This window comes from Erinaceus europaeus, chromosome 19, assembly GCF_950295315.1.
Source record: "Erinaceus europaeus chromosome 19, mEriEur2.1, whole genome shotgun sequence".
NCBI lineage: Eukaryota > Metazoa > Chordata > Mammalia > Eulipotyphla > Erinaceidae > Erinaceus > Erinaceus europaeus.
The window spans coordinates 31,920,912-31,941,882 of NC_080180.1; the positions used below are offsets into that span (position 1 = coordinate 31,920,912).

The window sequence follows — 20,971 nt, forward strand, 5'->3', positions numbered from 1 at the left end:
AAACTGAGACCTTTGTTGCCTTAGGCATGAAAGTCTTTTTGCATAACCATTATGCTGTCTCCCCACCCCAGCCCCACTCCTATGTCTTTGTATTCACAATCTTTTGAGAACAAAAGTAGAAATGGGGTAAGAGGAATAGAATTAGATAGTACTTCTGAGCGCTGACAATCGTTTTTTTGACAGCTGAGTAGGACTGGTTCTATGTAAATAGAAAAATAAACCTAGCTCTACAGGGGCCTGGCACTGCTAAATTTATACCCCATTTACTTCACTAAACAAAACACTTGGAGGTTAATCTCATTCATTGACATCTGCTTTCTAATACTGGGTGACTTTACCATTTTCTTCTGGGTTTAGGACTTGCTTACACATGTGAAACTAAAAAACAATCAAACAAACAAAAAAACTAGATGTTTTTATAAAATTATGAAAGCTGCTTCTAAGCTCCCTTGATAGTGTATATGATCCAGGTTTGAGCCTGACTGCAGGTTTGGCCACTGAAGGAAGTAGTGTCTTTCACTCTCTGCCTCTTTGTTTCTATCTCTTGAAAAAAAGAAAGAAAGAAAGAAAGAAAGAAGAAAGAAAGAAAAGAAAACAGAAAAACTGCTTCTGATTTAAACTGATGTTTCTAGGTTTAAACAAAGAAAGCAGCCAGTACGTTTTTTTTTTTACTTTATTTGAAGAAATGCAAGATAACTAAAGTTTGTTATTTAAAAATATTCTGCAAAGTGATGAAATTTCCTTTTGAGTTATGCATTTCCATATCTTTGGATGAATTCCCTTTCCCATTTGTGTGTGTGTTTACGAATGTGTTAATATTTAATATTTATTATTAAAATTATGTAAGAGAGAAAATAGTTACATATAAGAAGCATGTCAACACTGAGGGTTGAACCAGAAGCCTCAGGTAGAGAGGGGCTGTGCTGCACCAGCTAAGTAAATAAGGCCCTGGGCTCCACCTGAAGGGGGAAAGCTGCACAGTGATGAAACAGGACTGCCGGTGTCGGTGTCTCTCTGTCTCTCTCCTTATCTCTCCAGCTCCACCTTCCCTCTCGATTTCTGGTTATATCTACCATATAAATAAATAAAGATACTACTACTACTACTAAAATAACATTAAGAAAAGAAAAAGGGGAGTTGGGCGGTAGCATAGCAGTTTAAGTGCAAGTGGTGCAGAGCGCAAGAACTGGCCTAAGGATCCCAGTTCGAGCCCCCCCCACCTGTGGGGAGTCGCTTCACAGGTCGCTTCTCCCCCTCTCTGTCTTCCCCATCTCTCTCCATTTTTCTCTGTCCTATCTAACAGTGGCAACATCAATGACAACAACAATAACTACAGCAATGAAACAACAGTGACAACAAAAGGAAATAAATAAATATTAAAAAAAAAAAAAAAAAGAAAAGAAAAGAAAAAAGAAGGGGCCAAGCAGTGGCACACCTGGTTTACAGTGCACAAGGGCCTAGGTTCAAGCCTCTGGTCCCCACCTGCAGGGGGAAGGTTGCCTGAGTGGTGAAGCAGGTCTGCAGGTGTCTCTCTTTCTCCCAATTTCCCCCGCTACTTATTATTGGACAGAGACAGAGAATTTTCTCTGTCTCTGTCCAATAATAAGTAAAAAAAAAAAAAAAAAAAAAGATAAAAAGTAAAAAAATTAAAAAAAGAAAAGAAAAAGGAAAATAGCCTGGAGATTTCTCAGAACACTAGAAATGGACCTGTCTCTTCCCTCCCCTCTTCTTCCTTCCTCTCCCCTCCTCTTTTCCCTCCCCTCTCCTCCTCTTCCCTAACCCCAAGATATATATTTTTTTCTATTGTTCCTGCCCTTTCTGTCATTTTATTTTCTAGTTTATTTTATTTTGAGCAGATAGTATTTCTTGTGAATCTTATTTATTACCTGCCTCTTCTACTATAATAGAATATGTATAGACTTCCCATGATCTCTGGACACTGTTAACTGTGCCAGGTACATAGTTGACAATAAATATTTGTTGACTAAGTAAATCAATATATTTATATCATTATATTTATGCATTTATACTGATAATGTGATATAAATGCATACAAATGCACATATTTGCAATTTGTTTTTTTCAAAAAGTGGACTTTTATTTTGCCTATTGATCTTCAGTTTGCTTTGTCTTCTTAAAAAAACAAAATTGGGGGGCAGGGGTAGATAGCGTAATGGTTATGCAAAAAGACTGTCATTTCTGAGGCTCCAGAGTCCCAGGTTCGGTCCCCTGTACCACCATAAGCCAAAGCTGAGCAGTGCTCTGGTAAAAAAAAGGAAAAAAATAAACAAACAACAATTGGGGCTAGGGAGATAATATAATGTTTATGCAAAATGATTTTTATGCTTTTGAATTGCTAAAGGTCCCAGGTTGAATTTCCAGCACCACCACAAATAAAAGCTGAGAAGTACTTAACAACAACAACAATAATAATAATAATTTGGGGAGAGAAAGACACCCAAGCACCATTTAGCTCTGGCATGAGTAGTATTGAACTGCCTCTGGGGGCTTATGCTATCAAGTTGGTGCTGTAACAGGCTGGGCTGTCTCCTGGGCTCTACTTTGCTTTCTTTTCACTTTATCATGACCACCTTTTTATGCCCCAATATAATGCAGGTCTAATTCATTCTTTCAGATTGTTTGTAATCTCTTTATATGCCACAATTCATTAATAGTTATCACACTTAAATGACATTTAAACTATTTTAATTTCTTTCAAAAGGTACATATGTAGTTCTAGAAGTCACTGAATTATTTATTAAAAACTTATACTTTTAAAAATATATTGTATTTATACATTTAGTGGACAGAGACAGAGAAATTGAGAGGGAAGAGGAGATAGGGAGAGAGAAAGTGAGAGACCTGCATCATTGCTTCACTGCTCATGAAGCTTTCCTCTTGCAGGCGGGGACTCAGGGCTTGAACCCAGGTCCTTGTGCAAGATAATCTAATTGTACCACCATCTGACCCCAGAAGTTTGTACTTTCACCAAGATTATGTTAAAGCATCCACTGTCCCCAAATCCATATCTGTTCTGCATAATGGTCTTTAAATTCTGCCAATTTGTTACTTCCTATTTGTTTTGAATTTTTATTTATTTTTGTTTTATTGAATAGATAGAAATTAAGAGAGAAAAAGCTTCAGTCAGCACAGTCAGGAGGGGTCGTTTAGCAGAAATCTTTGTGGCCCAGAAAACATTAGTACTACAGAATCCACCATCACCCCTGGGAGGTTCATCTGATACTCCTTTCAGAATCAGTTACTCCTGGTGAAACTGAATACCTTGGGAAGTTAAGCTAACCTCCCTAGCAGGAGACCTGTGAAACCTTTAGGGAGAGGTCCCATACATTGGATTATACCTTCATTGTAATTTTTACAGCATTAGTGGGAACAGTAACAACAAAAAAGAATTCCTTCAACCAAGGTGGAGTTACTGGTCTGAGTGTCTGAGTGTTTAATCTCACCATGAATTGACCAGTTGGCTTTAGAAGACCTAGCTGAGCCATCCACAGAAGCACTGCAGCCTCAGCCACCAAGTTGTAGATGCTACTATGATTCCTTCCTGACTTCCCTGGGCAGACGACCTCACCAATGTGTCCTGGAACTTCACCACCACAGAGCCCTGCTCCATTAGGGAAAGACAGAAATAGGCTGGGGGTGTGGATCCACCTGCCAGCATCCATGTCCAGCGGAGAAGCAATTATAGAAGCCAGGACTCCCACCTTCTGCACCCAAGAAGAATTTCCCATATTCCCAAAAGGATAAAGAATAAAGAAGCGGGCGGAGGGTAGATAGCTTAATGGTTATGCAAACAGACTCATGCCTAAGGCTCCAAAGTCCCAGGTTCAATCCCCTGCACCACCATAAGCCAGAGCCAAACAATGCTCTGGTTAAAAGAAAAGAAAAAAGAATAAAGAAGCTTCACATGGAGGGGATGGGATATGGAACTCTGGTAGTAGGAATTATATGGAATTGTACCTCTATTGTCTTGACAATCAATATTGGATAACTAAGAACAAATAAAACATTTAAAAAGTCTGAAACCTAAAAAAAAAAAATTCAGGGAGAAAGAGAGAGAGAGAGAGGAGAGACTGCAGCATAGCATAGCATCTCACTGTTCATGAGGCTTTCTTCCTGCAGGTGGGAACCAGCAGCCATTTTTCCTGTTAACCCCAACCCCAACCCCACTTTTTTTTTTTTTTTAATTTGGAGGACAGAAGTTGAGAGGACAGGGAGAGATGTCTGCATCTGCATCACTGTTTTCACTGCTTGTGAAGCTTTCCACTTGCAAGTGGAGACTGGCTTGAATCCAGTTCCTTGAGCATGGTAACTTGTGTGCTCAATCCAGTGCGCTAAAACCTTCCCTTTGTAAACCGTCTCTTGTAACACTATAATTTTGTCCTGTTGGGTTATTTGTCTTTCACGTTAGTTTGTAGTCAGTGTGAGTGTGTGTGTACCATTTTGCTGGCCCTCTTTGTGCATTTGCAATATATATATATATATATATATATATATATATATATACACTTAGTATCAGAGATGCTAATATTATTCCCCAGTTTATTGCTTGCTTTTAGTTTTTAATATATACAAATTATTGTGTTTGTACAGTTAGCTCTCAGATTTTTCTCTATGACTAATTTAGGTATAATCAGACTTTTTTCTTTATTGGGGGATTAATGGTTTATAGTCTCGACAATATATAAACCTTTTTTCTTTTTGCCTCTAGGGTTATTGCTGGGGCTCAGTGCTTGCATCATGAACCCACTGCTCCTGGAGGCCATTTTTCCCACTTTGTTGTTACCCTTGTTGTTGTTATTATTATTGTAGTCATTGCTGTTGTTGTTGGATAGGACAGAGAGAAATCGAGAGAGGAGGGGAGACAGAGAAGGGAAGAGAAAGACAGATACCTGCAGACCTGCTTCACCACTTGTGAAGCAACCCCCCTGCAGGAGGGGAGCCAGGGGCTCGAACTGGGATTCTTATGTAGGTTCTTGCACTTTGTGCCATGTGTGCTTAACCCACTGTGTTACTGCCTGACCCCGTATATAAGACTTAAAGTACTGTGAAGGTCAGCAAAATAACTCATTTGGATAGTTTGCTGCTTTGCCATGTGCTTGACCCAATTTTGAGCCTGACCCCCACCCAGCACATTGAAAGAAGCTTTTCCACTCTCTCTTTGCCTTCTTTGTCTCCAACAAACAAACAAATACACTTTTCTTTGAATTATTATTTAATTTTTAGTAATAGTTTTTTATTTGTTCTTGAGGTAATTTTGGTTTTAAAAATACAATTTCTTACTTCAAAATGCATTATGCTGTGGTCCTGGAGGTGGTGTAGATAAAATACTGGACTCTCAAGCATGAGATCCCGAATTGGATCCTCAGCAGTGCATATACCAGAGTCGTGCTCTGGTTCTCTTTCTCTCACATTTCTCTCCATAAATATAATCTTTTTACAAATTAAAGAAAAAATGTATTATGCCACCACAGCCCCCACCAAATCACCACAGCCCATTGTCTCCCACTGCTTCTCTCTACCCCTTTGTTGACCTTGGCTCTGCAGTTTGAGTCCCTAGTCTTCCTTGTGCTTTTTTTATTGACTTCACTTTGTTTATCCCGTGTAGGTGAGGTCATTCTAAACTTGCATTTTATGTAAGGCCCTTCAGTATTTCTTATAGGTTTAGTTTAGTGTTGGTGAATTCTTTGAAATGTTGTATGTCTGAAAGCTGTTTGTTCTTCCTTCAACCTGCTTGATAACCTAGCAGGATAGAGTTTTCTTGGGTGGAGGTATTTTCCACTCGAATTTTGAACACATCCTGCTAGTGTATTTATTTGTTTGTTGTTTAAAGTTTCTGTGGAGAAATCAGCTGATAGTTTTTATAAGAATTCCATTATGAGTGACTCTTCTTTAGTAAACTGCAGAATCCTCTTTATCTTTAATCTTTGCCATTTTAACTATGTCATGGTGTACCTAGATTTAGATTCATTTTACTTGGAGCTCTTTGAGCTTCCTAGATCTGGGTCTCTCATTTTTATTTGCCACCAGGGTTATTGTTGGAGTTTGGTGCTGGCACTACAAATCTATCACTCCTGGTGGCTGTTTACCCCACCCCCTTCCTTTTCTTCCACTTTATTTGATAGGACAGAAACATTAAGGGGCGGGGGAAGAGATAGAGAAGGAAAGATAGACACTTGCAGGCCACTTGTGAAATTTTCCCCTTGCAGGTAGGGAGCAGAAGCTCAGACCTGGGTCCTTTAGCATGGTGACTTGTGTGTGCTCAACTGGATATACCACCCACCACCTGTGCCCCCTTCCCGTTTGTTTGTTTGTTTTTTGTTTTTCTTTTTTGCTCAGTCACAATACTTCATCTCTTCATTTCTCTGAACACTGTTAGGAATTTTTCTATACTTTATCATTCTTTTGACTTTGTTATAATCCTCCTTCCCTAGATCTCAAATCTGGTGACCATTCTTAGGACTGTACCTCTAAAGCCTTCTTCATGAAGTCTGTAACTCTGTTGAGTCTAGAAATTTTTCTTTTAGCTGCTGTCTTGGTGTCTTGGTGCAGCATATGCTGGCTTCTCTATGTGAAGACCAGGGTCAGCAGTCTGTGTTTGAGTGAGTCTGGCTAGTAACCAGGGATTCACAATCACGTGCCCCTGGCTAAAGCTACATTGCCAAGGCTCTGCCAAACCAGAAGTTTGAAGTTGTAGGTATATCACAAACTGGTAGGAGGACCCTGGAAAGTCTGCACCAGTAGGGTGCTGCTCTGTGGTTCCACCACAAGGTCCCATTCTCTGGTTGCTGAGTTCTGCAATGGCTACTTTTAGCTGCCTATGACTGACATGTGGTTTATAGCCCCCGCCCACACCATTATAAAGTTGGGGACACAGAGTTATAGTAGAGGCAGGGTGGGCTGGGCTGGACAGGGAACAGTAGAGGTAGCCAGTCCACAGTGGCAGAAGGGGCTTGGCTGTTGTGGGCAACACGGCAGTGGGAATGGCAGTGGCCTGGCCAGGGGAATGGGCAGCAGCAGAAGCAGCTAGTTGGACTGGGTGGGTGGCAGTGCTAAGGCTCCAGTGGTTGGATGATTGCAGGAGCCCAGCCCAGTGGTGAGGAGCATGGTGGGGAGCAGATCTTTACCTCTGATGTGAAAGTCTTGCTGTCCTTGCCAACTGGATTCTCGACTTTGTTCTTTTGTTGTCAGTCCATCTGATTGCTAAGCTCATTTCTATGCTAGTTTTTCCATTTATGTTGTTTTCCCTGTGGAGGCAAAAAAAAAACACAAAAAAAACTGTTGAATATAAAATATTAATCCCTCAATAAAGAAATTATAAAGAAAAGAAAAGAAAAATGAATTTCCTAGTCTGCTGCTACCTTCACTGGAACTTCTTTCTTTGAATTATTTATATTTTTTCTTACAGTTATGCAAAGAGACTCTCATGCCTGAGGCTCTGAAGTCCCAGGTTCAGTCTCCCATACCACCATAAGCCAAAGCTTAACAGTGCTCTGGTAAAAAAAGAAAAAAAAAAAATATATATATATATATTAGTTAACTTTTTTTTTTTCCTTTAGAACCAGGGCTTCACCTAAGTGTAGTTTTATTATTCCAAGATGCTTTTTCATTCAGATTGAGACACACAGAGAGAGAGACCGACCACAGTACCCAAGCTCTCTCCAGTGCCATGACTCCTCTGTAGTGTCAGAGCTAAAACCTTGGCCACAAACATGGTAAGGTATATGTACTACCCAGTGAACTGTCTCTCTGGCATTTTTCAGCTGAAATCTTAATAATTTAGTATTTATTTTTATATATGTGATGGGGAGAAACTTTTTACCCAAAATGGTTTTTTGACATCATTTATTAGTGTTACATACCATTAATCCATTTGTGTATGTGCCATATTCTTACAATAACTTTATTGTAAATTTTAATTTTAATTTATGATTTTATTGGGTTGTCAGCAAAGACATGATGTATTTTTCTATGCAAAAATTTGTCATGAATTTTCTGACGACCCAATAGGTCAAAATAGAATTTGGGAGCTGGGCAGTAGCGCAGTGGGTTAAGTGCACATGGTGCAAAGCATAAGGACCAGTGTAAGGATCCCAGTTCGAGCCTCCGGCTCCTTACCTGCAAGAAGTCGCTTCGCGAGTGGTGAATCAGGTCTGCAGGTGTCTATTTTTCTTTCTTCTTCTCTGTCTTCCCTATCTCTCTCGATTTCTCTCTGCCCTATCCAGCAACAAGAACAGCTATGACAATAATAGCAACTACAACAAGCACAACAACAAGGGCAACAAAATGGGAAAAATGGCCTCCAGGAGCAGTGTATTTGTAGTGCAGGCACTGAGCACCAGCAATAACCCTGGAGGAAAAAATAAATAAATAAATAGAATTTAAGAGAACACAGCACCAAAGCTTCCTTTAGTGTGGTATGGATTGGGCTTGAACCTGGGTTTTTTTTTTTTCTTTTTCTTTTTATTTATAAAAAGGAAATATTGACAAAACCATAGGATAGGATAAGAGGGGTACAGCTACACACAATTCCCACCACCAGAACTCTCTATCCCATCCCCTCCCTTGATAGCTTTTCTATTCTTTCTTTCTTTTCCCTTTTGTTGCCCTTGTTGTTTTTCATTGTTGTTGTAGTTGTTGTTACTGATGTCGTTGTTGTTGGATAGGACAGAGAGAAATGGAGAGAAGAGGGGAAGATAGAGAAAGGGAGGAAAAGACATCTGCAGACCTGCTTTTCACCGCCTGTGAAGGGACTCCCCTGCAGGTGGGGAGCCCGGGGCTCAAACGGGGATCCTTACGCTGGTCCTTGCGCTTTGCACCACCTGCGCTTAACCCGCTGCACTAGCCCGACTCCTGATAGCTTTCCTATTCTTTAACCCTCTGGGAGTATGGACCTAAGGTCATTGTGGGATGCAGAAGGTGGAAGGTCTGGCTTCTGTAATTGCTTTCCAGCTGATCATGAGCACTGACAGGTCAATCCATACTCCCAGCCTGCCTCTCTCTTTTCCTAGTGGGGTGGGGCTTGTTTTTTCCGTTTTTAACCAGGCCATAGCTGCCAGGAGTGGCTATAAGCTATAAGTGAGTGGTATAGAGGACTGAACCTGGGACCTCAGAGCTTCATGCATGAAAGTGTTTTGTATAACCATTATGCTGTCTCCCCAATCACCCCACCCTGCCCGCTGTCATTTTTTAATGATCACTTTATTGAGGAAATGCTGATTTACAGAATTGTAATCAGTGATAGTTGTCAGCATACCTCACCCCCATCAAATTTCATCCTCCTTGTTGCTGCTTATTCCTCCTCCTCCTCTTCATTTTAAATAATCCTTTTAATTAAAAAAAAACATTTTATTTACTTATTTTGGACAGAGAGAAGTTGAGAGGGGAGGGAGGGAAAAGAGAGATACACTTGCAGTACTGCTTCACTAGCGAAGCTTCCCCCCCCCAGCAGGTGGGCTTAGAGGCTTGAACCTGGATCCTTGCACGCTGTTATGTGTGCAGTCAATCAGGTGCATCGCCACCTTGCCCCTTACCTATGTTGCTTCTATTTTATTGGAGCCTTCTGCTGCCTTTGTCACCATTGATCACAAACTCCTTCATTTTCTCCACTTCCTTGATATTATTGACTTAATACTGTGGGTCTGCTGGGTCTCTTTTGTGATACTTGTCTCTTGAGCATATTTTTCTCCTTTACCTTATTACTTTGCTCTCTGAATTTCCTTGAGTAACTTATTTACAACTTATGTTTTTAATTGTATTCTGTATGCTGAGGATTTTAAGATTCTAAGTCCCTTCTACTGTTTTGGTATCTCCTTTGAGCTTCAGATTTATATATCATTATCTGATGTATGAATCTTCATGTTGTATACCTGATATCTAGACAACAAGTCCAAAGTCAGATAACTTATCCTGTTATATGAAAACATGTTTTTCCTCCTGCATCCTGTTATTAGTAGCATCCTACTCACCCAGTCACTCAAGCCAGCACCAAGGAGTTACTACCCTTGATTCCTTCTTCCTTACACCCATATCCAGTTTCCATGAACTGCCTGTTTTATGTTCCAGTATTGCTTGAAGCTTGAAACCTCTGGTCTCTATTACCACTACCCTGTTCACTTTCTCATGTTACTTTGCATACAAGGTCTCCCTACCTAATTCCTATAGTCCACCCATTCTCAATTAGTTTCTCTCTGCATCAAAGCCAGGGCATTTCCCTTCAGTGACTGTTCATTACTGGCAGAATAAAGGACAGTGTGAAAGTTGCTGCATGTTGTCTATGAGAGAAGTGGTCTTCTTGCCCCACCTGTCTACATCCATAAACATGCTGTGGTCTCCCATACCATATCACGCTGTTCATCACCCCTCTGAGAATCCCTTCCATTCCTCACCTGGTAAATTACTCATCCTTCTGAATTATGCCCAGCAACTGCTTTTATTCCAAGCAACCTCTGAACTGTTGGGTAGTCCTTTCCTGTGTTTTCTAGTATTCTCTGTATGCCTCAGTAAATAATTCACATTTGCAGAAGCTAGAGAGAAGAATTTCCATCTCTGATGCACATCATAATGTCGTTTCTTAGCACTTGGACTTCTCATAATAACCCTGTCCTACCTGTTGGCCTTTCTGTTGAGACTCTATAGACTCAGTAATGTTTTTGTTCATGTTATTCCCAGCTGGCATAAAAACAACCAAGAACAGAAGGGAATGTTGATGTTATGTTTTTGTAGGGGCCGTAACTATGAGACTGGTCCAAGGTCACATAAACTAGAGTGAAAAGCAAATCTCACCCTAGGTTTCATGCCTGTCCTACCATCCCACAACACCTTATTCTTCCATTGGGGAACCCATTTATCTGGGAGTTGCAGAAACATAAAGGCCCGTGCACCAAAGTAAAAGACTGGGGTGTGTGTGTGTGTGTGTGTCAGGGAGAGTACAGGTCCTGGAAAAGAGTGACAGAGTATCTAGTGGGGCTTGTATTGTTACATGAAAAACTGAGAAATGTTATGCATGTACAAACTATTGTATTTACTGTCGACTGTAAAACATTAATCCCCCAATAAAGAAATTAAAAAAAGAAAGAAAGAAAGAAAGAAACACAAAGGCCTGGGTATGAGAGCAAGCACAGAGCTGTCTTCCAATAATGTCAAAGTACCCTACTTCATCCATATTTCACAAAACTTTCCTTTTTCCTTTAAAGTTGCGACTGTGGAGAAGACAGGGCTGGTGCCTACCATCCCCCGCTCTTGTCTTGTGTGACCATGGTTTTGAAGCCCTGGTTTCTACAGGTGGCAGTCAGTGCCCAAAAGCATGTTTTGCCTTTCTGCAGGAAAAGGCTGAGGAGGTGTATCGTCTGTATCAGAACTCTCCTCTCTCCTCCCACCCTGTGGTGGCCTTGTCAGAGCTGAGCACCCTTTGCGTGGGCTCCTGCCCAGATGAGCGGACCTTCTACTTGGTGTTGTTGCAGCTGCAGAAAGAGAAGAGAGTCACAGTCCTCGAGCAGAATGGGGAGAAGGTATGGAAGTTGAGCTGTTCCTTGATTGACACATTGATTGACTCAGTATAAAGTATATGCTGACATGCCCATCTGTGCCTGTTATTTCTCAGCTTTTGTGGTAAGGCAGCAATAATTTGTCCTTGTCCCTCAGATTGTGAAGTTTGCCCGGGGACCACATGCCAAGGTCTCACCTGTCAACGATGTAGATGTTGGGGTGTACCAGCTGATGCAGAGCGAGCAGCTGCTTTCACGCAAAGTGGAGTCCTTATCCCAGGAAGCAGAGAGGTAACCAACTAGTCCTGAGCTGATTCTCAGAGCTGATGACTATGGACTTCTTCTTTTTCCTTCCTTCCTTACTCCCCTTCTTCATTTTTTTTTTTTTAAATAAAAAAGGTTACCATTCATTGGTCCAAGAGGTGGTACAGTGGGTAAAGCATTGGGCACTCAAATATGAGGCCCTGAATTTGATTTCTGAACTATATATGCTCTGGCTCTCTTCCATTCTCTCTCTCTCTCCCTCTCTCCCCTCCCTCTCTCTCCTTCTCTCTCTCTCTCTCTCTGTTCTGCTTACATACTCTCCTAGTAAATAAAGTATATGTGTGTGTGTTTTCTTCTTTTTTAAGTGGTTATGTTTTACTAATTACATAGTACTAATTGTTATTAATGTGGTAAGTATGGAAAACAGGTTATCAGGAAGGAAAGAAAATAAATTATTTATTTTAATGAGAGGTATAGAGAAAAAGATATAAATGATTTTTAAAATTTTTTCCTCCAAAGATTACAGCTGTTAGCATTATGTTATACTTTCCTTTGCCAGTATCCATTTAGTCAGTATTTAAAACAGTTTTTTAATTATCTTTATTTATTTGTTGGATAGAGATGGTCAGAAATCGAGAGGGGAGGAGAAGATAGAGAGGGAGAGAGACAGATATCTGTAGCACTCTTTACCACTTGCAAAGCTTTCCCCCTACAAGTGGGGACCAGGGACTCAAACCTGGGTCCTTGTACATGGTAATGTGTGCTCAATCACGTGGGCCACCACCTGGCCCCTCATTTAATCAGTATTTAGTGCTCCAGATCTTGTCTTTGGAGTTTAATAGTGAGCATGGCAAGTCTCTGCTGTCCTGGAGTCTGAGGGACTTCTGCTCTTTTCCTGATGACTGTATAAGGTGTTCCTCCGAATGGCACATGAACACTTTTCTGAGACTAAGATACAGAGATATTGAATTAAAATGCCCTTGCTCACTCCACCATAGAGTAAGAAATCCAGCATTGTTGGAAGGCAAAGGGCTATGTCTAAGGTCATTGTTGGTGCTAGGAACTGATTTCATATTTTCTGTTTCCAGAAGGGAAAATGCTTTTCCCTTTTATTTGGTTGTCACTGGGGTTTCACTGCTCTGGGATGACATTTATTTGTTTGTTTTACACCATTGTACTGCTCAGCTCTGGTTTATAATGGTTGCTGGGGCTTGAACCTAGGATCTTTGAAGCCTCAGGCATGAAAGTCTTTTTGCATAATCTCTATGCTATCTCCCCAGCCTGATCTTCAGATTTAAAAGTACCTTAAAAGTCTTACTCTTGAAGGGTGGCAGGGTAGCTTAGATAGTTATGTGTGTGTGCGACGCAGATGTGAGGCTCACCCCCCCCACCCCACCCCCACTACATGAATGAAACTTCACTGCTATTGTTCCCCCCCCCTTTTTTTCTCTCTGTGCTTCTGTCTTGTTATATTTGAAAAAAGTATTCTTGGGGGCTTATAAAGACCCTGCCACTCCCCCCCCCCCCAGCCCCGTCCCTGTCCCCACCTATGGCAGCTATTTTGATTTGTCCCTTTGTGTTGTAGGTGTAAAGAGGAAGCTCGCCAGGCATGCCGAGCAGGAAAGAAGCAGCTGGTGAGTCTTTTCGTTCCTTTATCAGCTGTGCACCTGTACTGGGCTGGCAGGGAGAGAGGTGCCTCAGTACTTCTGACAGCAGCCTTCTTGGAGCTCTAGGGATGCAGGTGGCCCGGCACCATGTCTTATTTCCCAAAAGAGAGAATGAAGCCTGAGTTGGTTTGTCATCTGGAAGGGCAGTCTTCCCTGGCTCTTTGATCTACTTAGATTGGTTCTGACCATCTCCATGTCTTGCAGGCACTGAGGTCTCTCAAGGCCAAGCAGCGAACAGAGAAGCGCATTGAGGCCCTGCACGCCAAGCTGGACACTGTTCAGGGCATCCTGGACCGGATCTATGCCTCCCAGACTGATCAGATGGTAGTCACTGCTCCACCACTCCAGCTCTCAGCATCTCTCTCTCTCTCTTGTGCTGCTCCTCCCCTCTGCCATGGCTCTACTGCTGAGAGGAGGAAAAAGTGGCTAGGTGGTGTTCCTGCAGGATATGGTTGGGGCTGTCTTTTCCTCTCTTGCTGGGAAGTTTTGGTCCTGGTGGGTGTGGAACAAATCAGGTGTGGGTGTCAAAAACATAGCCCAAAACTATCTTTTGGATATTGTATGTGTTTTACCAAATGATTTTCATTTGCCTTGGAAATTTTGCTTTCTCTTTAGGTTTTTAATGCCTATCAGGCTGGGGTAGGAGCACTAAAGCTCTCCATGAAGGATGTCACAGTGGAGAAGGCGGAGAGCCTTGTGGATCAGATCCAAGAGGTACAGGGAGGGACTGGGAGGGACAACTACAGAAGGAAGGCACTAGGAACAAATGTAACCAGTTGTACTTTCTCCTTTATCATGTGAACTTGAGGGATCTTCCCTGAGTCTCCAGAGGGACAGTATTACTTTATTTATTTATTTTCCCTTTTTGTTGTTCTTGTTGTTTATTGTTGTTGTTGTTACTATTGTTATTGCTGTCATTGTTGGATAGGACAGAGAGAAATTGAGAGAGGAGGGGAAGACAGAGAGGGTAGAGAAAGATAGACACCTGCAGACCTGCTTCACCACCCGTGAAGTGAACCCCTTGCAGGTGGGGAGCCAGGGGCTTGAACTGGGATCCTTATGCCGGTCCTTGCGCTTCATGCCAAGTGTGCTTAACCCACTGCACCACCACCCGGCTCCCAGGCAGCATTACTTTGTAGCCTTAAACATTTGAGCCCTGGAGACTTTGAGATCCTCAGAAATACCCTTGGAGTTACAGGCCTTGTATTTTTCTCTTACAGCTTTGTGACACCCAAGATGAAGTTTCACAGACTCTGGCTGGTGGAGTAACCAATGGTCTTGGTGAGTTGATGAAATGATTCTCTTGTCCTTTTCAGAAACAACTTCACTTCTTTGTGCTATGGCAGGTTTGATCATGGATTCTCTTTTCCTGCTGCAGGTCAGGCTCTTCCTCCCCTCCTGCTCTGTTCTCTTCTCCTTTAGTGACCTGATTATCCACAGAGGCAGTCAAAAGCAATTCCTAAGCTGGGGAGATAGCATAAAAGTTTTACAAAAAGTTGTTCATTCCTGAGGCACCAATGATTCCAGGTTCATTTCCCAGCACTACAATAAATCAAGGCTGAGCAGTGGTCTTGTAAATAATCCTGGGTTGTTGGAAAAGTCATGGCATATTTTTACATGGAAAAACTTAGAAAAGTACATCATGATTATTCCAACAGCCCAATAAAGTAAGAGGTGGGTGGTGTTGCACTTAGCTGAGTGCACATGTTACCAAGTGCAAGGTCCTGGGTTCGAGCTCCCACTCCTCTGTTGCAGGTGGGATACTTCATGAATGGTGCAGCAGGTTTGCAGGTGTCTTTCTTTCCCTCTCTCCCTCCTTCTCCCCTATCAATTTCTCTCAGTCCTATCAAATAAAATATAAAAGAATGGGGCAGGGGAGTGGCTGACAGGAGTGGTGGATTCGTAGTGCGTAGTGCCGACACTGAGCTCCAGTGATAACCCTGAAGGCAATTAAAAAAAAAAAGGAGGCAGTTGCTCTTGCTACCTGTACAGTATGACTGTACTGATAAGCTGTACTGATGACCCCTCTGAGCTCCAGTGCTCCTTACTCACTAGACTTCTGAGTGGAAGATCTTCAGGAGCTCAGGAAGCAAGTTCATTTCCATAGAATTCATCTTTTGGTGACTGTATGGAAAAAGACTACTTTCCTGAAGGTGCCCTCTGCCTTCCAGTGCAAATGATTAAAAAAGGGGGGGGGGCTTATTTATTTATGAAAGACAGAAAGAACGAACCTAGAGCATCACTCTGGCATATGCTATGCTGAGGATTGAACTTGGGACCTCAAGCATGAGAGTCCAACACTTAACCCACTGTAATATTCCCCAGGCCATAATGCACATGGAACACCCCCCACCCCCCCTCCCCCACGCCATTTTAGCTTCAAAGAGGTCTGAACATCTGTAAAACTGAACTGGACTTTGCCAAGCTCACTCCTGGCTCACAAATACATTTCCTTCCAGGTCTTTATGTGTCCTGTCATTTCTCTCCAGATTTTGACAGTGAGGAATTGGAAAAGGAGTTGGACAGCCTTCTTCAGGATACCACCAAAGAACCTCTGGATCTGCCTGACACCCTCCAGGAGACATATACCAACAGTGTGCCTAGCCCTAGGATCTCGGATGCTGAACTTGAAGCTGAACTTGAGAAATTGTCCCTATCAGAGGGAGGTATGGAGCTCTATTCCTGTGATTGCTGGTGGGCATGTGGCTTTTTGGGTGACAGAGAGCTGATGAATCCCAGCCCCATTATTCAATGTGCCAAAGCATCAAAGCCCTGTGAAGGAGTAGTGGGTCCATTGTCTATGTTCAGACTCACTTCATTACAACACTGGCATGTTTTCATCTGAAAGATCTTCACAGAGCTCAGCCATTTCTTTCCCTTGCAGGTTTGGTACCAAGCAGTAAATCTCCAAAAAGACAATTGGAACCTTCTCTCTAAAGCCACTGTACGACTTTCAAATGAAGGACCCTCGTGTAAAAGAGAGAGACCAGGCTTGTGTTTGTGTACATAGTTATTTAAATCAAAAGATCTCAAAAATGTGTTGGGAAGAGGAGGAGAGAGAACTACTCTGATTTATCTTGATGCTACCACTACAGGACAGAGAGAACTTCCGGAGGCGTGCTACAAGGCTTGCTCCAGCTGGTATCATGGACCTGCCTTCTCATCTTTCTAGTGCCACAATTTATACAGTTCTGTGTGTGCCCTGTCGTCTCTTATAGCCTGCAGCTCTTGCCATTGGCCCATTTAGGTTTGTCTTCACTCATCGGCTTTGTTCTAAACCACTTAAGGTGAAAAGTTTGCAGCTTTGTTTGCTAAATCAAAACCAGCCCTCTTACCCCCATCCTACTTTTTTTTCCTTGTTTCTTAGAGGAATGTCTTCTCTCTGTAAGGTGAGTTAAATAACTTCTTCTAGTTCTGCTCTACTTTCACTGGTAAGAAGAATAATGGGAATCAGATGGCTGCGACTTTATGGAAAAACAGGCAGGGTCCCAGGTTGTTCTGGAGTCATTTGCCACAATCTCTTGGTAATCAGAAAAAAAAAAGTGGTCATCCCTGAGTAGCTCAGAGTCCTGACAACTGGAGAGGAGCTTGTGTGGTTGGTGGAGGCTGCTGTCCTTCCCTCTTATGCAGAAGACCACCTGCTGACTGAAGAAAGGATTCTTCCTCTTTTCAACTTGAGGGGAGAAGCCTAGGTGACTACAGGGCTCCAAGTGTCCAAATTTCATATGCACTTTTTAAAGAGGCATCATTTTTTTTGTGGTTGTTGTTGCCATGCCCACATCATGGAGTAACTTAAATCTGACTTAATTAGATAGGTATCAGAACAAGTCACAACAACACACCTCCCCTTCTTAAGCCTGGCCACACAACAGCAGGTTCTTTGTGTGAATTCCAAAAGCATTTTTTACTGGTGCCCAGTGTGCAATAGAAGTGGAAGACATGGCCTTCTGCCATATCAGCTGTGTCTTCCCCAGCCCTCCTCTGCCTCTGCCTCCCACTCTGGAAGTCCCACTTTCCTTCTCCCTTTGATAAGGTGGGACAGGAGTGGGTCTGAATGCTCTGGCAACAGGGAGGAGGGAAGATACTGGTCACACTGTCACTCTGCTCCCACAGTGCAAGTGTTCCTGCCTTGAGCCATTTGCCCTGCCCCTCCAGCGTGAGGGGATGATGGAGAGCAGAAGACTTAGTTCCAGGCCAGGAACACAGATCACTGTTCAACAAATTCTTCTCCCAGCCTACTTTGGTAAACTGAAATGTTGGGGGTGAAGAGAAACAATCACTATTTTTTCTTTTTTTTTTAATCTTGTAAATAATTAAAAGACAAAGAAAAGCCTGTCCTGGTTTCTTCTTAGATTGTGTGAAGTTTCTTGTTCTTGAGTTTCCTCACCTTACCCTTACACACATGCACAACACACACACACACACACACACACACACACACTCTCTCTCTCTCTCTCTCTCATCAGTTTAGGCTATAGAACCATGACTTCAGAATACCTGACACAAATCTGGGGAGGACACGTTCTTTGGCCTGATCTTAAGTTTTATTTATTCTTCCCCATTGCTTAATTTCTTTAAAGGACCCAATTTCCTCTGCCCGTGTGACTGCGCCATACTTCCATCTGGCGCCAGTATTTGTTCACTACCTGCTACATATCTGGTGGTTGCTGCAGGGGTGACAGGCTTTCAGGCTAAAGTACCAACTTAGTGGCAGGCTAGATCACCAACAAGCTACCAGGTAGAGGCACTGCCAGCCACCCACAGTAGAAATCGTTTGAACAGGTACAGACAAGCTAATCCTCTGAGGAAGGGCTCTATTGCTGAGTCCTTGCTAAGATGTGCCAGTCTCTTTCTTCCCCTTTCCTCCCTCCCTCCTTTCTTTCTTTCTTTCTTTCTTTCTTTCTTTCTTTCTTTCTTTCTTTCCTTCCTTCCTTCTTTCTTTCTTTCTTTCTTCTTTTTTGTGTGTATGTGTGTTACACTTAAATTCAAGATGTTGCATCTGGACTTGAGTCAGAGTGAAAATATGGAGCTTCTGGCATGGTGGTTTTTGGCATGAGGTCTTTTTCATGGGGGTCTCAAATCTTCCATCATGGATTCTCTCCACTTGAAGAAATACTTGTTAAAGGAGCTGGTGAGTTTTCAGGCCCAGATGAATCCTGTTCAAATACTGTCCTCTGCAAAGTGAAGTGCCATAGCTGTCCAGATGAAAAGCCAAGGCGTTTCAGAGGAAGAAAACATGAGGTGGATGTGTCCAGGTAGGGTCTCATTGAAGAGAAAACACCCAACTCTTCATTTCCCTCAAGCACTTCCTTAGGTATTTAGAATCTCAAAGCATTTTACAGTTTTCAAAATATCCACTGAGGACAAATAGGGAGAGTGAATCATTTGAGAAGTCAGGATGAGAGATAGGTCAGGACTAGTTCTGGCTAGAAAGAAACCTGGTTCCAGTTCTCACCTCAGCCACTAACTGGTCTGACATTGCAAACCTGGATCAGTCATTTCTCATCTGTAAAGTGAAGCTGGCAGACTTAACTCCTGAAATTTTGAGCTTCTTGGTGTTCTCTTTGTGGTCCATTCCTTTGGAATCCCTGCTACCCAGTGACAGTCTAGTGATAGGAGTCAGAGCAGTTGGCAGCAGTGACAACCCTGCAAGTGTGACTGGAGACTTCCTGGTCACAGGTAGCTCGGCACAGTAATGTGTGTGGAAGGCAAGGGGAGAGAGAGCTGAAGTGAGGAGCAGCATGGCCTCAGAATCTTCCTGTAGAAACCTCTCTGGGAATTCTAAACGAGGGGACTGGATCACTGTGGAAGTGACAACAGTGTTGTGGGTTCTCACTGCCTGAAGAGCTGAGAGGCTGAACAGATCAAGGAGAAGTTACACATTTCTAGTTCAGGGAGCCAGGCAGTAGCACACCCAGTTTAGTGCACATGTTACTCTTTGCAAGGACCTGGGTTTGAGCCCTTGCTTCCCACCTACAGAGGTGACGCTTCATGAGTGGTAAAGCAGGTCTTCATCTTTCTCGCTCCTTTTCTACTGCCCCCCTCCCCTCTCAATTTCTCTTTGTCATATCAAATAAGATAGAAAAAGAAATAATAGTCACTGGAAGCAGTGGATTCATAGTGCTGGCACTGAGTTCCAGTGATAATCCTGGTGGTAATAATACAAAAAAATTTTTTTTTTCAGAATTTATAGGTCCGGGTGGTGGCGCACCTGGTTGAGTGCATAGGTTACAAGTCCCCAGTCCCCACCTGTTGGGGGTGGGGGGGAAGCTTTGCAAGTGGTGAAGCAGGGCTGCAGGTGTCTCTCTGCCTCTCTATGACCCCCTTCCCTCTTGATTTATGGCTGTCTCTATCTAATAATAAAGATAATAAAAAAAATAAAGTTCCTAGCTCGTTCCTCTGGAGATGGAATTGAGGGACTGAAAACTGGATAAGCTAACAGCCATTAGGAAAGATGAACCCAGCTGACTCATGAAATCTCACTGAAGGTGAGATTGGTAACCTCTTTTTTTGAGGCATTTTACTTTTTTTTTTTTTTGTACTAGAGCATCATAAAGCAGAATTGGTGGTGCTGGGGATTAAACCTGAGCCCTAGGCAAGAAAGTCTTTTGAATAGCCATTGTGATGTCTCCCTCCTACCCACATTTTTATTCAGATTGCATCCACTTTGTGTGTGTGTGTGTGGGAGGGGGTGAGTGCACACTATATGATCCTAACACTCCAGCCCTAGTCTCCCTGTGTAGGAGTCTCAGCAGGTGGAGACAAAGGTCTTGATGTAATCTGTGAGGACACTGAGGCTGTGACTGACCAGGTGACAGAACTCACAGAGAGTTTAGGTTTGATGACTTCTGGGTTGATAGTCTCTCACACCAAATTACTCTTTTTTTTTTAATATTCTATTTATTGTGGAAGATATAGTATAATGACTGCAAAAGACTTATGCCTGAGACTATGAAGTTCCAGTTTCAAATTCTCGCTTGGTAGTGCTCAGGTTAAAAATATGTACATATATATATATATATATTTTGATATTTATTGGATAGAGACAGAAGTTGAGAGTGGAGGGGGAGATAGAGAAAGACACCTATAGTACTGCTTCACTGTTTGTGAAGCTTCCCCCCTTTCAGGTGGGGACCAGGGTTTGATCCTGAGTCCTTGCACGTGGTGACAATGTGCCCAACTAGGTGCACCACCACCTAGCTACTAAGTATTATTTATTTAACAGAGAGAAGAAAAGAGAGATGAGAAGGGAAGGGAAGGGGGAGGAAAGGAGAACCAGAGTATCACTCTTTGCTTTTGGACTGCTGGGGACTGAACTTAGGACTTGATGCTTCCTAGTTCATCACCTTACTGGATGCACAACCTCCTAGGCCCACTAGGCTACTCTTCAAGCAGACTCTTAAGCACCACACAGCTCTACGGTGTTTACCAAGGCCAGTGGTTGGGAGTTGGTGCTTAGAGTGTCTAAGTGGTTTAGGTTGGACTTGGTGTCATTCTATTTCTGGTTAGCTCTAGCTTAAGGTGGTGCAGGGGGTT

At 42.6% G+C, this 20,971-nt stretch overlaps 1 protein-coding gene across 3 annotated transcripts in view; it reads left to right on the forward strand.

The window, feature by feature from the left end:
- The window catches only part of CHMP7 (charged multivesicular body protein 7), a 23,387-nt gene extending 5,619 nt beyond the window's left edge, over positions 1 to 17,768 (forward strand). For all 3 annotated transcript variants that reach the window (XM_007529111.3, XM_060178836.1, XM_060178835.1), the window contains 8 exons: positions 11,343 to 11,528; positions 11,662 to 11,795; positions 13,354 to 13,402; positions 13,640 to 13,759; positions 14,051 to 14,149; positions 14,656 to 14,716; positions 15,925 to 16,101; positions 16,320 to 17,768. In XM_007529111.3, the coding sequence (XP_007529173.1) occupies positions 11,343 to 11,528; positions 11,662 to 11,795; positions 13,354 to 13,402; positions 13,640 to 13,759; positions 14,051 to 14,149; positions 14,656 to 14,716; positions 15,925 to 16,101; positions 16,320 to 16,372 (879 nt within the window). In that variant the 3' untranslated portion in view covers positions 16,373 to 17,768. The remainder of the gene's footprint in view (positions 1 to 11,342; positions 11,529 to 11,661; positions 11,796 to 13,353; positions 13,403 to 13,639; positions 13,760 to 14,050; positions 14,150 to 14,655; positions 14,717 to 15,924; positions 16,102 to 16,319) is intronic.
- The last annotated feature ends 3,203 nt before the right edge of the window (positions 17,769 to 20,971 follow it).